Genomic DNA, 16,569 nt, shown 5'->3' with positions numbered 1-16,569 from the left:
TTTGGGGGAACTCTTTCCTGTGAAATAAAATAAGATCTCAAATAGGGAACGCATGCTTAACTGTGCACCCATTTTTCTAAAAAAAGATACAGTCCTATACCAAGTTCAATTTTGGCTTTAAATGAATCCTTCTTCAGGATTAGTTTTTGCATTGGCAACAAATATTGCCGATGTTTTGCAGTTTCAATCGTCATTAACTAAATTATAATAAAAAGGTTCTTCTGCTTGCATCGGCTTTGACCTTGCGCGGGTGAAAGTTATCAGCGTTATTCTATATTGATAGTAAAACACTTTCCTGCTCACAGAAATATTATGGCTGTCTTGCGATTCAAATAGTCAAGGATTTGCTATGCCCGTGTTCGTGTAGAACTTTATGGCTCCGAGTTTTAGGACCCCCGCGTAATATAAAAACTGATATATGCTCAGCTACCATTAAAATTTAATAGGACTGCCAGCGAGAGAGTGATAGCAATGCGTGGCCCTCAACTGCATTTTTATTGCAATTGAAAATTGATTTGTGAGCGTCGCTCGCTTCTCTGACTGAGTGCTTTCTAAGAAATTGAGAGTGGGTGGAGCGGGGCAATTTGCCCGAATCAATCTCGCGCCCCATTCATAAAGATAGGCAGATACGGCAGACTCTCGGAAATTGATTGAAAAATTATCTCCCTGAAGTTCCGTCCTCCCTGCTCAAAACTAAATTAAATGCGCGTTTTACGCATTGATTTTTTTATTAACATGAGCAAAACGTCGTTGCTAAGTCTGTGACTTCTAACTGCGAGATGTTTTCGAAAATGGTATGAAGGTTTTTGCTGATTTATCATCACATTTTGGTCTGCAGACGAATGTTTTTTCTCCTCGCATATTTCTCAAATTTGCAAGCGACATTTAATAATTTTAATTTTACTCGCGATAGTATGTCATTAATTATAATTTGTGGCACTGTCAAGATTAAGTCTGTTTTTAAGTCTGATGACGATTTCAAGATTTCTCAAAAATAAACTTGTCTTATTGTGTATTGTCATAATATCACGCCGTCAATCGTTGGAAATAGAGTCCTAGTTGGAAAGAGTTGGCTCCAACCAAGTTCAAAGATGTCCGGTGTGCTGCACGCGGTTCGCAGCGGCGCCACCAGGGTGGAGGCTGAGTCGGTGAATGGGGTACAGCGCTGCGGAGCACCTGTTGGCGAACGGCGCATTCGCCAACCAGACTAACTCCGAGCGAGCTGGCGCCACCACCGGTGTCTCTATCGCCCTGCTCCATCCAGTGTCTGTCCAGTATGTACGTAGCCAAAGTACGCAATATCGCAATTCTTATCCGTGCGCTTTGCCTAATTTAATGCCGAACGCCCATTTTTCAAGTTACTAATTCAAGAAATAACTAAAAAGAAGTTATGCTGAGAGCGAGATAGCATTTTACATGCGGGAACGAGAATATAAAGTTTCTGAGTGTAATATTTGGTTGGCATTGTAGATACGTGCTTTAATAAAGGTCATTTGGCTTTTTAGGTCATTAATTGCTTTTATGAACTACCTTTATCTAAAATTACTGTTTGTATGGTTTACATTTACGCTCCCATGGCTGTCCTGTGCGCCACAACAGATAACATTTCTCATATTTCCCGTCTGACGCAGCAGCAATAAATAAACCCATTCGTTTTTCTGCCGCCCTATCAAGACGCTGTTTTCGCCGCGTGCTGATGATCCGCGCCATAAATCTCGATCAAGATCATGCGCGCGCCAGATATATCTCATCCGCCTCTGCCATGCTAATAGCTATTAAACAATGCACCAAAAAGCAATAATAATTGTTGAGCGCCCAAGCACGGCGATTTTTTCTCGCTCCCTGTGCCTTCTTTGAACGGTGGCCAAAATATTTTTGCATAAGAATAGAATCATTGGAGGGTTGAAACTGGTTGGAGGCTGCGCTGTCGATGTGTGTATTTATGTACACACACGATGCACGGCTCTCGTTGAGAGAGAATGGAAATGAACGGCGATCGACGTCACGCAGAAAATTTCGCCCTTTCGCTCAACTTACAGCGGAACGTGCACTTTGAATCGGCCGTCGTCTTGCGTGCCGGTGCATCTTCCATGGCGTGCATGCAGTGAACGAGCGGCCCATCCGCTTCTCACGTTCTGGGTTTCTGTTTACAAGATATTGGCACCAGAGGTGAAACGCGAAAATGCTGACGCACGCACTTTTCGCTGACGTGAACGGAAATTTGTTAACAAACACATACGCAAGAAGCATTTTCAGTCTATTGTATAAGGTAAGGTACGAGCCTCAAAACAAGATTTCTCCTTGCAAGGATTTTCCGTCAATAAATAAATCGAAGAGGAAATAGAAATGTCGTACTTTTTTCCCCACTCGTAAACTTTTGCTTTAAAACGATGATATATATCAACAATTAATAATATTGAAATATCGCAAATAATACTCTTTTGGGGCAAAATTTCATGTGATGATAAGATGTATAATTGGCCCTCCCTGTCTGCCACGCCGGTGAGAAAATAAATTGAAGTATGGTAGTCCTCATTTTTGAAGTTATGCGTTAGTTCAAGGCTCTTATTTCCATCCTCCAGGCCAGTCTCGTCCCGGTAATCCGCGCCTGTACACTAACATCGTTAATTTTTGAATACCGTGCAACTTTCCCGTCATTCATAACTTATTTAGTAAAGAACCAATTTTTGGTAAATTTTAATGTAAATCAAGTCAAGCATGATTAGCCTGTCTTCATTTTTAGCAATAATTACTCAGATATGCTCAACAGACGAGTGCAAGCGCTCTCTTGATATCATTTTTGCGTTGCCTCAGCAATATTCTGTGATGCAACGCGCACACAGTGATGAGAGCACACTTGACGAAGTTGTACCAACAGTTCAATTACCTCGCACATAAGGGTGGAGATGCAGGCGCGCGTGATAATTTATTACCCAACAAAACCTGCCGGGTAACTCGTTTGTTTTTATTATTGCACGAGACGCGACTAATAGTCCGACTTGCCGCGCTGAGCCGTCATAAAATGGCATGTTAATTGCACTCCTCGTGTAAAGAGCAAAAACAAAGCCATCTTTTGCCATGAAGCGGAGGGAAGAGAATCTCTGCGCAAGGTCATTTGGTGCCAACGCGCCAGTGCAAAATGTGACTTTGATTGCTGCTGCTGCGGCAATATATCGCAAATAATTTTTTTCTCCTTTTCCGAAGCATGGAAACGCATTTCGCAATTGTCAAGCACCAAAGTTCCGTGGAGAAAATGCGCGCGTCCACTCGAAAGTGATGACTTTGAATTTTTACAGTAATCACGCATGCTCGCCCATTCATTCAACTTTTTTGCAGACAAGCACGAGAGGAAAAGTGCTGTGAAGAGCACCGAATCTCTCTCTCTCTCTCTCTCTCTCTCTCTCTCTCTCTCTCTCGTCATCTCGTGCCTGTTCGCTCTCGTCTTGCAGTGGAGGGAGTACTATATTTTCGCTGCGCTAGCAGCTTCGTGTTTCTCTGCACAGTTTGAAAAAGTCGGGCTTAAGGTGTGCAAACATTCGCGATCGAAGGATTCTTGCTCGTTACTAGATGTCTGCTTTGTGTGGCGGGTACATGCAGCAGCTAATGGATTTCCTTGAATACAGAAAGAGCATCCTCGGTCTTAATGAGTCTCGAGCGGACATGGTGAGACACGTCAACTTGATTCGCTTCTATAAATGGAAAATCATCCTTTAGAGACCTGGTTGATTTTATAATAGCTATACGACTAGGATATTGTCACTTCCAGTATTCTGCTGTGACATAATTATATATGTATTACGCTCAAGTTAATAGATATTATGAAAGCTGAATCTTCCATGAAATAAAGTTGTCGTGGTGTAATAATGCGCGCATGAAGCTCGATGATTTGATTGTAACATGAGAGTTTAACAGCCAACTTGAATGCAAATCACATCTTGATTAATATTGGAAACCCCATTAAAGCTAAAGCCGTAAGTGTAAAACGATATAGACTTTTTTCACTAAGCTTCCCATCGTCATGGGCTGATTCTTGACATTCTATGCAATTTTTCCATGGAAATCTAACGAATAGAAGTTTCTTTGGGGCGAGAGGAGAAATAAACTGATTGTTTTGATAAAAATCAATTAAAAATCGTCAGATTTAATTCTAAGTGACGTGTGGCAATTAAATTATAAATTTCAGCTCATGGTTAGTAATTCACAATCATACCCAACAAATATACAAATTGATCTTCAATCGACGATCTTCAATGGAGCTAATCTCATCTTCGTACAGATCCGATTCGAGCATTAAACATCCCATTGATTCGTCCTTAATTAACAGTAGTAGCTGGTCCATGTCCACGCTACAGCCTATCGGCCAGGTTGCCTTTATAACATACATATTTCGCCATAATAAATTTACAATTCACAAAAGAATAACAATAGTTTGGAAAGAAATTCACAATAAGAAAATACTCACAAAAATTAATTTGAACATCAGTTCAAATTACAAAGGTACGCAGATCCGCATCAAGCGTGCGTCATTCGTGGACATGGCCCGTCGTGGCCATTCCACCTTCAATGAGCTACGTGCTGCACTCGGCCAGACACGCACTCCTAATGCCAGGCTTGAGCATTCGCTCTTGCCGGCTCACAAACATTCTAATAGTGAATTACAAATATTTCCAAACATATCCCTCAGATGGCGAAACATATCAATCATACAAGAAATTAAACGAGTGATATACAATTACTCGTTACAGAAAAAACACTCAAATAGAAAAGAACAAAGGATTCGCAATACAGGATTAAACAAATAAATGCAAACTTGTCGTTATTTAAAATCGAAGTTAGAAATTCTTAGAGAAAACAATCCAGCATAAAAAAGTGACCTTTGCAATGATTTTGATAGGCTGAAAAAAAAATCAATTTAAAACACCAAATACTTGAAAATTATGCAAAGAACGATGTGTTAAAAACTGTCTAAATCGCGACCATTAAACCGTCTTAATTTTACAACCTTAACTACCGTCTCACAAAGACTGTGATATATGTACATCAGAAAAGCTTCACAAAGGTAATAAACTGTTCATTTGCAGAGAAAACTACTAAAGGAACTCCTACCTCACGTTTTAATCCATCTGAAACTGAACTAACCAAGTTAGCCTTTGTTTATGAAAAAATTCCTTCTCTCGCGACAGGGAGTGTTTGCATCAAATATTGAGGCGTTCATATCAAGCGTCCGCTGTTGCACAACGGGCGCCCTTCTCTTTACCCGAGAAAGCCAAGGGCGAAAGGGGTTGGCCCTAAATAAATAACGCTCATCGAGCGCGATAGCAATCGATCAAACCGACTGCTCCTTCACGTGCTCGCTGGCTTTCTTTGTTCCAGCCTAATTTTGTGTTTGCCCCTCGGAGAGGGAAGTTTCTGTCTGCATTATTCATCGGCGCGCGCTGTAATTTTAATCCTCTTCTCAAAGTCCCCTGTTTGCCTTGTGCGCTGCCCGTCGCGTCGAATTTGTCCGTATTTTCGATCCATCTCCATTTGGCAGCACAGCGAGCGGCGCGTGCATTATTGACGAGAAGTCGAGAGCGCGCAGCTCGCGTTCGCAAGTCAAATATGAATGTCGCACGACGTGAGCCAGAAAATGAGCGGGCTGCTCCGCTCACGCGACCCCGTTCGCTGTCGCCGCGTTTTGATTAATTAGTAGTCCATTACCGGCGCCTGACTGTCACTGCAATCGGTTCTCTTTCGGGGCTGCCGCGCGGATGATACTGCCGCTCTGGCGCGCTGAAAATTGGAAAATAAATGTTAATAAAGAGCCTACTTTAAGACGCAATTCGCTTATGAATATTAAACAAGTTGTCGTGCTCAAACTTCAAAGGGCTGACTTTATACGTGGGGAGTTCACGAAAATATTGCTGGGCTGTTAAAAAGAGCAATACCCTTTTAAGTACATAAATGAGATGCGACGGTATGGAATTTTAAACGGAATATGATCGATACGGCATTCTTTAAAAGTTTCCCTACCTGTTTTACATTAGGCTTTAAATGGAGTTTGCTATATTCTGTTCGCGTGGGCAAAAAATTAGTTGGACTTTTGCTTTATAAATATGTTTATGCCAAATTGCTCCTTTGAAGAGACGTCCGCCATGGAACAAAGTTAAAATACTCGCCTTCCTTCCTCTCTAAACCCTTTGAAGAAGCCTTTCTTTATCATAAATGACGCTTCAAAGGAGGCTTTAGAGGGAATTAACATTTTTCGCCAGCATCCTTGAGACTTTTGATCTGTCAAAAGGAATCGGGAGCTTTTCAGGACTTTCAAAATATGATTAAATTTTCGCAAAATGCGCTTCTGGATAACAATCAAGCTTCCAAGCTAATGCTTCGCAACATTTATGTTTCAGATGCATCACCCGATTCAAATGAAGCCTGCGGATAGTGAAAATAGAAATGGTGAGTACCACATCGGCTCCATTATTTACCGTGCGCGCATTCCTCTCTCGGGGAGGAATTGGCTTCGCTTAGAGTGTGCAAACACACGCAGGGATATTTATTAAAACGACCGACCTACAAGTCTCATCGCCGGTGCCGGTGATAAAGGGCGGCGACTTTAATTGGAAGCAGTCTCTGGACCGAATTAATCTTCCTAATTGAGGCTTTTCGCTTCCTTTTGCCGCCCATTAGAAGATAAAATAATCTCGACGAGTGCGTGCGAATCCTCAGAGAGAAGGCAACCAACCGAGCAAGCGGGTCTTCTTGTTCTTTCTGCTATCGACGGTGTTGGCCACGGGCCATCTCAGTAATTTAGAACGAGAGCAACGCGAAACCAGCGGCCGGATCAGTGCAAAAAAGCGTGCACACACAATATAAGCGGCTCACTTACTTCGTTAGCCGCGTCTCAAACACATACACGCGACTGTGTTTTGTTGATTGCTGCAGCGCTCTCTCGATTGTTCTTTATCATTCATCTCCCTGCTCCACTCCAAGCAGTGTGTGCGCGTGGTGCCAAAAGTTAGGACTTTTTTCGACGCGCCAGCTGGTGAGTTAATTATCTGAAATAAAGGCTGGCGGGTGGACCATCACCGCGGAAACAAATGGGGAAACAAGCCTCATCGGCGAGAAAAGTGATATGTTAGCGGCCCATTGATGCCATTTGCTACGCGCTTAATTTATGGCTCGACGCGGTGATTTGCCTCACTACTTTTTAATCGGTGCCTGGCAAAACCTTATGACGGCTCCCAACGAGCACTATGTGCCTGCCAAATGGTCGGCATTTTCCTGCCGCGAGTGCTTGACATTTTTGTGTTTTGACTTGAGGACCGGCTATTTTTAGCCGAAGCGTGCGACGAAACAATGAATATAGAACACCCGCGCGCCACGAATTTCAGACAAATGAACCGACCTTTGCCGCGGATAATTAGATTACTGCGGACGCGCAGACGGTCTGGTGTATAGAACATATAAATGTGCCCGGTGTGTAATTACGAGAAATTGTGCTCTCGCTGAAACAAAGGTTAATTTTGTGGGATGACGCAGCGCATCTGCGGAAGAGGAAAGCGTGCTGTGTGGATCTTGTTAAGTAAGAGTTGTTTATTTTTGTCAATGTGGTCAGAAGGAGTGCACCGTGACACTGCCACTTTCAGCTGGATCTACGAGAGACGAAAGCTGTTTGCACTGTTGCGCAACGCAGCTAAATTTTTGTACAGTTTGTTATTATTCTGCACTTGTAGATTGACGAAATTGCATTTTGATTACATTCAAACAAAATCTATTCGTCTTAAACTTTTGTTTTTGTTTGTTCAAATTTAGTATAGCTGTTGCACCCTTGCAACACTCAATTTAATTGTTTCACTTTAAAATGATGACAGTTTTGCGATTCAGGTAGCATATATTTAATGTACGCGTTGACTATTTCAACGTTTTGAATAACGTGTATGGGGCAAGAGCTGCGTAATTTGCAGCTGACAGTGCGATTGCGAATGAAAAATTGCACGTTGCGCCTACATTGCTGTAGCAGTGTGGAAGTTTAAATAGGGCGAAAAAATGCATTTGACTGTTTGCGAGGTAAATGGCGCACACAGGCGAGCAAAGAGAGCAGCAACCAACGCAACCCGTCCACAGTGTTTCAATTGCACTAACAAAGTAATTGTCGGGGCAATAAAAATCGCGGGACAATGAATCAGCAGCGGAATTACGCTTTAACCAAAAACCGCCGCTATCCACGAGCCAGAGTGGACCCCAATGCATTTCGCAAATGTGCACCATTAGCCACTGGAAAGAGCACCGACGGACGGCTGTGTGATTTGCAAAAAACGGACCAATAACGCGCGCGGTCGCCCGGTCGGTCGGTCGGGCGACTCTTTAATGACCCCCTAAAAATAAACTGCACATAGACCGTGCAGCAGGCATTGCTGTATTGGACTATTGGGCAGGACACAAGAGGCAAGAAAAGGGTTCGGGTATAATTCGGGGAAGCGGGCCCTTCGAATTGCTGTGTTGCATGCCACTCGCTTCTTCCCCATCGCGTATTTGCTATTTTAATTCGGAGCCGCGCGGCCACCCTTGCTGCTTCTGCTCTCTCGCCTGCTCACTTGGCATTTTCCACCGCCGCACGCAATTCACAGATTACTTTAATTAGATGTGAAGTGCAATCCCGCTGACTGACCGCTGCCGTCGGCCCTCCCTCGTCGCGCTTTAATAATAACCGACTTGACTGCCGATTTATTGAATGTTGATTACAGAGACCGCGTTGTGTGCGGCCTGAATTATACACAGTAAAACACTAACACGCCCGCACACGGGTGTCAAACTCGCCCCCCGCGTGAAAGAGAAATGGATCGCTGCCGATGACGCGGGTCTGATTTCGTCAGGTCGTGTTTATGCGTTCGGCCCATTGTTAATCCATAAAGAAGTTCTATTTTTGAACCGGTGGAAGGCTCACGTGGCCCAGAGTCAACCTGATTGGATGCATCAAAGCGTATCGGATAATAAAACTCCCAAAGTGATGCTATAGCTGTCCTTAGTTGTCATTCACCTAGTGGCAAAAAATATACATATTATGGGCTAGCGAAGTTATTATTATGTTTTATTTATATCAAGTGACCTATCGGATTTGTCTTATAATCAGCTACAAAGTGGCCACCTTTTTCCAGTTTCATATTATGGCTTAATAAGGACATTGTTCAGGAAAGGAACCAACAGCCTGAAACCCTCCTATGCAAATCATGTATGTTTTCATGAATAATTTAAATGTCAGAATTAGATTTTTAATAAACAGGAAACGAGGAAACATTCTGTCAGTTAAAATTCAACAATTTTTTTAATTTATTGTTAGAATTGTTGAGAACCGTGCAATTCAAAATGCATCACAGTTTAAGTAATAAATCAATGGAATTATTATTTGCGAAGCAAAATGAATAAGTTTTTATGTACGTCATTTTTTCCCCATCAAATGTTTGCTCGGAAATTAAATAGAGCTATCCGGGGAGACAATTAGAACCATTTGTCTCAATTTTGGAAAGCGTTATGGCAAATAGGGGCCCCGTGTAAGTATGCAACCACGCTGGGCAAATATGCTTTGCACTTTGCGTGCTATCAGGGGCTCGCGCGGCGTATAAATATAGATGCCGGCGCTCACCGCACGGAGCTGTATTATTTCTATGAAAAGTTTCTTCGTGAAATACAGAGTGTATGCGTGCCGCCACTTTTTGTGTATTTTTCTCTTTCAGCCTGTCAAACAGAATTTTTACCTCCACCCTGACTGGCGAAAAACACGCGCGCTGGAAAGTATTTACGCATTTTTTCTACCGAACACATCCAGCTGTGCGCTTTTAAAAACTGGTGCGCGCGCTTGGGGCTGTATTTTCCACCAACGCTCGAGTGGAACGGCGGAAATTTGACAGCGCAAATACTTTTGCGCGATTAGTGGTGTGGCAGCGCGGGTTGGCACGTCAGTCGCAAGATGGGCTCACGTGAGATATGAGACGGTTGTTTACATTATCACATCCGAACCGTTTTCTCTCCACCTCGTGTATACAGAGCGTGTAGAGAGCGAGCTAGGCGGCAAAAGGGTTTTTACTCTCTTACTCGAGTTTGAAGGAGCTATAAATAGCCGTTGACTGCGCTCCGATGCGCCGATCCTTCTCATCATGCGAGACAAAAACCATACATGCCCCCAGCACCCGTCCAGCCCCTTCGTCAAATCAAACAAATAATGGAGACCCCGTAAACGAACATACGCCCGCCCGCCCAGAACCTTGATTGCGCGCCGCTCTGTGTTTCTGTGCCAGATTGTCTCGCTGAATAAATAAAGGATCGCACACACAAAGTTTGACGAGAATACGAGAACCCACCTCGATCTCTGCTATATGGGTGAAATAATGCAGTTTCTGATCTCTTCACTGCGTGGGCTTTGTTAGCTGGAAGCTGTGGGGGTTGAGGATTGTAGTTTGTGATCTATTTCATTGGATTGAGGCTCCGCGTTTAAGCGAAACTGTTTAGACTTTGGTCAGCGTATATTCGGCGTTTGCAGTACAGATCAGCTTGTCAAATAACTTCAACAAATTTAATTTTACGTTAAATTGAGGTTCGCCGCTTAAAGTCACGGCAAAATTGTGGCTTCCGTCCAAACCACGCTTTTATCTTCCCTATTCGATATTTCATTACATTTTTATGTATATGCTAAATAAATCAATTTGTACATTTGCAATTTCAATATCCAACTGCCTGGTTTCAACGCTGCCACCCAAATTGATATTAGCTCGCTTTGTTTGACCTGATCGCCCAACCCGTTTACTGCATATATGCAAAGGATGGGGGTCATTAATCATTGATCAGCGACAAGTTTTCAGCGCCACTATGCATGTGTACACACGTGAACTTGAGTTTGTTGCTGCACTTGTCAGTCCAGTCGTATTCTGCTGTTTTGTCAATTCGTCTGGAAAAAATTGTGCCGCTTTGGTCCATTTGGACGTAATTTTTGCTGCTTTGTCATGGGTGATCGATTGCTCTTCATCGCAATTACCACCCGTCACTCTTTCCTGCGAGGCTTTATTTTATTTTTTGTTAATAAATGACCATCATAATGAACGGAGAGAAGCATCAGTCTTGCGAAATATGGCGGAATGACGTTTAATTACGTTAGTATCGTGATGAATGGGCCGAATGATAGTTGAATTCACTAAACGCCGAGTTTGGTTCGGTATTTAAAGGGCTGAACTGTCAGTTCCCCTTTAGTCGGCAAATCCTGCCGTATCATTTATGTGCTAATTTTCAGCGATTACCCGTCCTGCTATTTCCAACGCGTCGGTGTTTATTTTGGCCTTTAATCAGCTTTGCCAGTTTACTTTTTCTGCACATTCCTCTACTGGGTGAGCGCACCTCGCTGCATGGAAATTCTTTCCAAGCTCTCTATCTCGTGTCTGCCTTCTGTGCCAGGCAAAAAGGGAAGTTTTACAGCTCCGCCCTCGGCCGCAAGTTGAAAGTTTAAATTTTTTCGCGGCTCGCACATTTTTCTGGCAAGGCGGAATGCCGTGCTTCAGGCGTATTCGCAGAAGTTTCGGCACGTGCATTTTATTATGCTCGCTAATTACATCAAGCTCGTGATTTTTTTCCATTCCAGCTGGTGCTCAGACACATCTTAATGGGTAATTTACGCGGGGCGCGGATTTAGGATTAGGAAAATTTAGATAAAAAGTCCAGAGCAATTCCGTCTGCTCTGCACCCCGTTCCGCATGTCTAATTTGAATTTGAATGGCTGGACACGAGATTATCGCCCGGCTGAGGGCGATTTCGCCCACTTTGCGATTCAGTCCGTGCGCCCAAGTGGATCATCTCGTCCCTTTCCCTATCTCTCGGCCGCTTTGGGTGCACTTGGGTGTTTCGGTCGCCGCGGCCGCAACGGACACGAAGCTGCTCGTTTATTCAAGCAATACGCTCTCTTTGTGTGTGTCGCAAGCTACACGCCTGCGAGGGTCACTGCAAATCTTAATTTCAAATGACCGCCGGCTGAATATTCAGCAGCCGACGCTGCTACAGCATACATAATAATGGAACAAAAATCGAGAGGCTTTTTTCTACCGGCGGCCCCACAGATTCAGTGGTTGGATGAGTGATAGATGTCGCACCACCGTGTTTTCCGACCGTCGAGTCCCACACCTGGGTTAAATGCTGGCTGTGGCGGCGGCGCTGGGAGTGCGTATTATGCAAATCCCACCCTCCCAATATAGTGAGAGGCACGGACTGCCTGTCGATCGTTTCCGACGCCTGATACCGGATGCGCAGGTACATGCAGCGGGGCCTGGATTTCTTATTATCAATAGCTGTTATATACTAATTAATCTTAATCAACTTGTTGTGGTTTTCCTATTTGTAATTTTCGAAATAATTTTATGGTAATTATTAAGAAATAAAATTTTGAGTATCATTAACTAACCTGAAAGTATTATACCTTTAAGCCGTGCATGGAAACTAAATTTTACTATTATTCCTTTCTCAAAATATGCAAATCAAAGCGGAAGCTAGGTGAAAGAGCATCCGTAAATCTCGCTTTAGTTCACTGAAATGCGTGACTTTAAAAGCATGCTATTTAAGGAGCAGTCCGGCCCTGACCCACAGACTCATTTTGATAACACACGGCCGATAAGTCAGCTCAATGAATACATTAACCGTATGGGAAAAGAGAGGGGCCGCGCAACACGAGGAGCTAACTGCAAACTCAACAGTATGCAAGCGAAGCAGCACGCACAATGAATGATGGCCAACAAAATATCGCATGTAATTAACAGCAAAGAATGAAACACTTGCATGCACTAAAGTAAGCTGATACGTGGCACGTGTTGTTTTGACTGCTCCATTAAACTGTTCACACAACACATACCACAAGCCAGATTCAATCGATTGCTATCGGGGAGATCGGTTAATTTGTTTAACGTTATCTGTAATTAACTTGTAAAATACTGGATGTTCGGTCTGTTGAGTTTTTGCTTCTCGGCCAACAATACAAAATTAGAGAGTAACAACAATACATAGAAATACAATAATTACAATAATTTACGTATCAGTCCAGTCTTAAGCCAAATCAACCAATACATTATAACGATATGTGGTAAATTAAATAATGATTGTGATTCCCATATCCCCTGTCCCTATATATTTTTTTAATAAATCGCGCCGCGCGTACAACGAGTGTAAAACAGTGCGTGCAGAGTGCAGTGAGTGCAACAAGAAGGAGAAGACTCCCACACCTGAGCTGCGCCCATTTATAACGACACAAAAGTCGCTATTACTCAAAATCAACTAAGCTAACAAACTCCGGGCTTAAATTAGTTCAACTCTCAGTCCGTGGGAAATTCGACCTTTAAAATGGAGTTAAAGTGTTGCTGGTGTGTACGGATAAATTAAACATTAAACAATTAAATTGTAGAATAGTTATTATTAAATAGAATATTGATAATGTAATGAGATAATGGTAATTTAATAATAATTGTGATATAGAACAATTTGGGTTTACAATAAATGGGGGATAGGCCTTTCAATGAAAAAAATATTCGGAATCGGAAAATACGCGCGCACACGAGTCTGACATTGTACTTAACGATTGACGATCTATACGATGGGTGAAGAAGGAGTCGATGACGGCGCCGACGACGACGAACGGTGACGCTCAAACCGAGGACGTCTCCCGTGCCGTAGTCGCGCAAGGTGAAGGGAGCTGCTACACACGAAGGGTCCAGGCTAGGTGTTGCTTGCCGACCGCTTCAGGATGGGGAGGTGCCAGCCTAAACGTCTGAAACGGACCACCAAAAGACGGGGCTGCACCAGGGGTAACGAAGGAGCCCACCAGGGCTACCTGAGGGAAGCAACGCACAAAGTCTACCGTCAGTCGCGCCAAATAAAAATAAAAATGAGCACACAGAAAGTTGCTCAATTTATAAGTCGCCCAGAAATATGTTTTGAATAAGTGTTTTAACTTACTTCACTCGTGACCGAGCTTCTGTTAAATCCGTCCTTCCTACGGACGAAACATTTGCCGAAACCTTCTGTTGACACCATCAAGAAGGTCGGCGGACAAAGGTTATTGGGCGACTGACTGACTTTCGTGCGAGAGGTCGCAACCTTTCCCCCCGTGGTAGACCTATTTCGCGCGCAGCTCAGGTGTGGGAGTCTTCTCCTTCTTGTTGCACTCACTGCACTCTGCACGCACTGTTTTACACTCGTTGTACGCGCGGCGCGATTTATTAAAAAAATATATAGGGACAGGGGATATGGGAATCACAATCATTATTTAATTTACCACATATCGTTATAACATACTGAAAATATTAGCAATATATATATGGCTAAACTAACACGAGTTTCGATTAGCCCATAATATTATTATATTTTACTTTTCTAGAAAATTATGCTTGTTTGTGTTAAACCTGTCAGATGAATGAATGATATTTCGATCCTTTAATTATCTTGCTAATCTTCAATTTAGTAAGTTAAAAAAACTATAATTTCCAGAAATAATAGTCTGCTCTAATTATTGTAAAACGGTAATGAAATCAGAAAATGACATTTTAATATCATAATTTCAAATATTTACTTAATGAATTTGATTTTGTAGTCACTTAATAACTTGTCTCCTTTGCCTGCAAATACAAAAATCGGAAAAAATTAATCAAATCCAAAAAATATGTATAAAGAATAGTATAATACATATATCCTTCCTTTCCAATGGAGCTACAAGCGTGTCGAACAATGGTTCGAGTCTTATCGCATTGCTGCAAAAAATAATAAGTGAACTTGTCCCTAGCAGCAGAGCAGAATGGCATGTTTATGGTTTTATTGTATGGAGAGGAAGAGCTGGTACTGTTGGTAGCGGGCGGCCCCCACTATGCTATGTGGAGTGCCACACCCCTCTAGCGCCTGCGAGGCCAGTCGCGCCTCGCGCCGCGCGTTTCTGTCCCAGTCAGTCGGATGCGCCTTGGTGTTCGCTACAGGTCGTGTGCGCGCGTTTCGCTTAAAAATCCCGTGTATATGCAGCCGCCGCGTAAGTTTCCTAAATTCGCAAAAATTCTACTACTTGTGTGAGTGTGTGCAAGTTTTTCGCGAGGTTATCGAAATTTTGTTGGACACACCTTTTTCGGTCTCTTGAATCAGTGAGTCTCGTTCGCATTATTATTCTCGTGTGATCTGTTCAATCTCGTAATTTTCTGCTATGTCCCATTCAAAAATATGAATTCTATTATACGGTTCTCGTTTTCTTTTAATTTCTCGAGTTAGTTGTTGTTTCTCTATAGATGGATGTAATTCGTTACTTTATCTGAACACACTCACTCTCATTGTTATATACTTCTCGTCTTGTTATGTATATTTATTTATTTATTAGCAATACTTTTTTATTACAAACCACCGTCACCATTGGTCTGGTAACTTGGGTTTCAAAATTTATTTGATTTGTCCGGAAAACCGACTCAGAGGCAAGCAAACCTGTGTTTTGACCAGCTTCGACTATGAATTATGTAGATATTTATTCATTTTGTTCGCCCTTTATCCATTTTAATTTCACACACAAATCAAACAGCTGTTACTTTTTCGTGTATGTTATTTAATTGCATTCCATCTGTCTGTGGACCAAATTCACGGCAATTTGAACTGTGAACCAAAACATTAGTGTTGCATTTTTGTACATACATACATACACGTTAAACAATTTCATTTTTAGTCCTATGATTTCTGGAATTCGAAATTATTCATTTTCGTCGTTGAAAAACCGCTTTCGCAACCCTTCTCTCCGCCAACTTGTTTTAGACTTTTACATTTTTTTCGTTGGTATTAATTTTCGATTTCTCCCTTCTTTTGTTGTTGTACAGATGAGTTTTGAGCTTCAGACATTCTCGTGCGGTGTGTCTCTTCTTGGTTTTTTTTCTGCTCTCAGTCAGTTGATGTAAAACATCCATTACACATTTTGTTCGCCCACCACAAACAACAGCCGACAAAGGCAATCTAATTAATTACTGATACAATTGCTGCTCCTGGTACTGTCGATGTGTGTTGTGCTGGAAAGCCTCGATATGTAATGTAATTATGAAGAGTAGCAGACGACATCCACTAAACTTGTATCCCGCTACTGTTGCAACTACACTTAACCCCGCATCTTCGTATGCAAGAGCCTTCTGGCCAGCTATGCCTTCTCATAGTCCGTATTTGGTGCCAGGTAATTATTTTTTGATTCTTAACTTTTCCATTCCATAAATTGATTTTCATCCATTTTTCCATAAATATATACACATATTATTCGCCCTCAACTAGTCTGACCGTGCACTCTGTATTATGTGTGTTATTGTGTCCACAGTGCGCTTCACTTTAGGTGTGCCAGCATTTTGTCCTCTTTTTACTTTCTCCCGAGTTTAGATAAATTGTTATGTACACATTGTGCTTCATGAGCAACAGTTCCGCTTGGAACAACTGCGATATTCCTCCTTCTCTCGTTGTCCAACTCGCTGGCTTGTGGAATGTTTTCAGGTGTTGCTAAAACATAACAATGAATTATACAGCGCTGCCGCAAATGGAACTTGTCGCTATTTTTCGGACTAAGCC

General features: G+C 42.5%; 1 protein-coding gene across 16 annotated transcripts in view; it reads left to right on the top strand.

Moving 5' to 3' along the window:
• The window catches only part of LOC135939593 (CUGBP Elav-like family member 2), a 234,644-nt gene that overhangs the window by 179,842 nt on the left and 38,233 nt on the right, over positions 1 to 16,569 (top strand). For 15 of the 16 annotated variants that reach the window (XM_065484656.1, XM_065484420.1, XM_065484502.1 and 12 more), the window contains one exon: positions 6,390 to 6,438. In XM_065484656.1, the coding sequence (XP_065340728.1) occupies positions 6,390 to 6,438 (49 nt within the window). Of the gene's footprint in view, positions 1 to 6,389; positions 6,439 to 14,934; positions 15,020 to 16,036; positions 16,187 to 16,569 lie in introns of those variants that run through there. The other variant, XM_065485306.1, reaches the window with a different exon arrangement.

Source organism: Cloeon dipterum, chromosome 1 (assembly GCF_949628265.1).
Source record: "Cloeon dipterum chromosome 1, ieCloDipt1.1, whole genome shotgun sequence".
NCBI lineage: Eukaryota > Metazoa > Arthropoda > Insecta > Ephemeroptera > Baetidae > Cloeon > Cloeon dipterum.
Note: the sequence above shows the minus strand (reverse complement) of the source record. Positions and strands in the feature narration are given on the sequence as shown.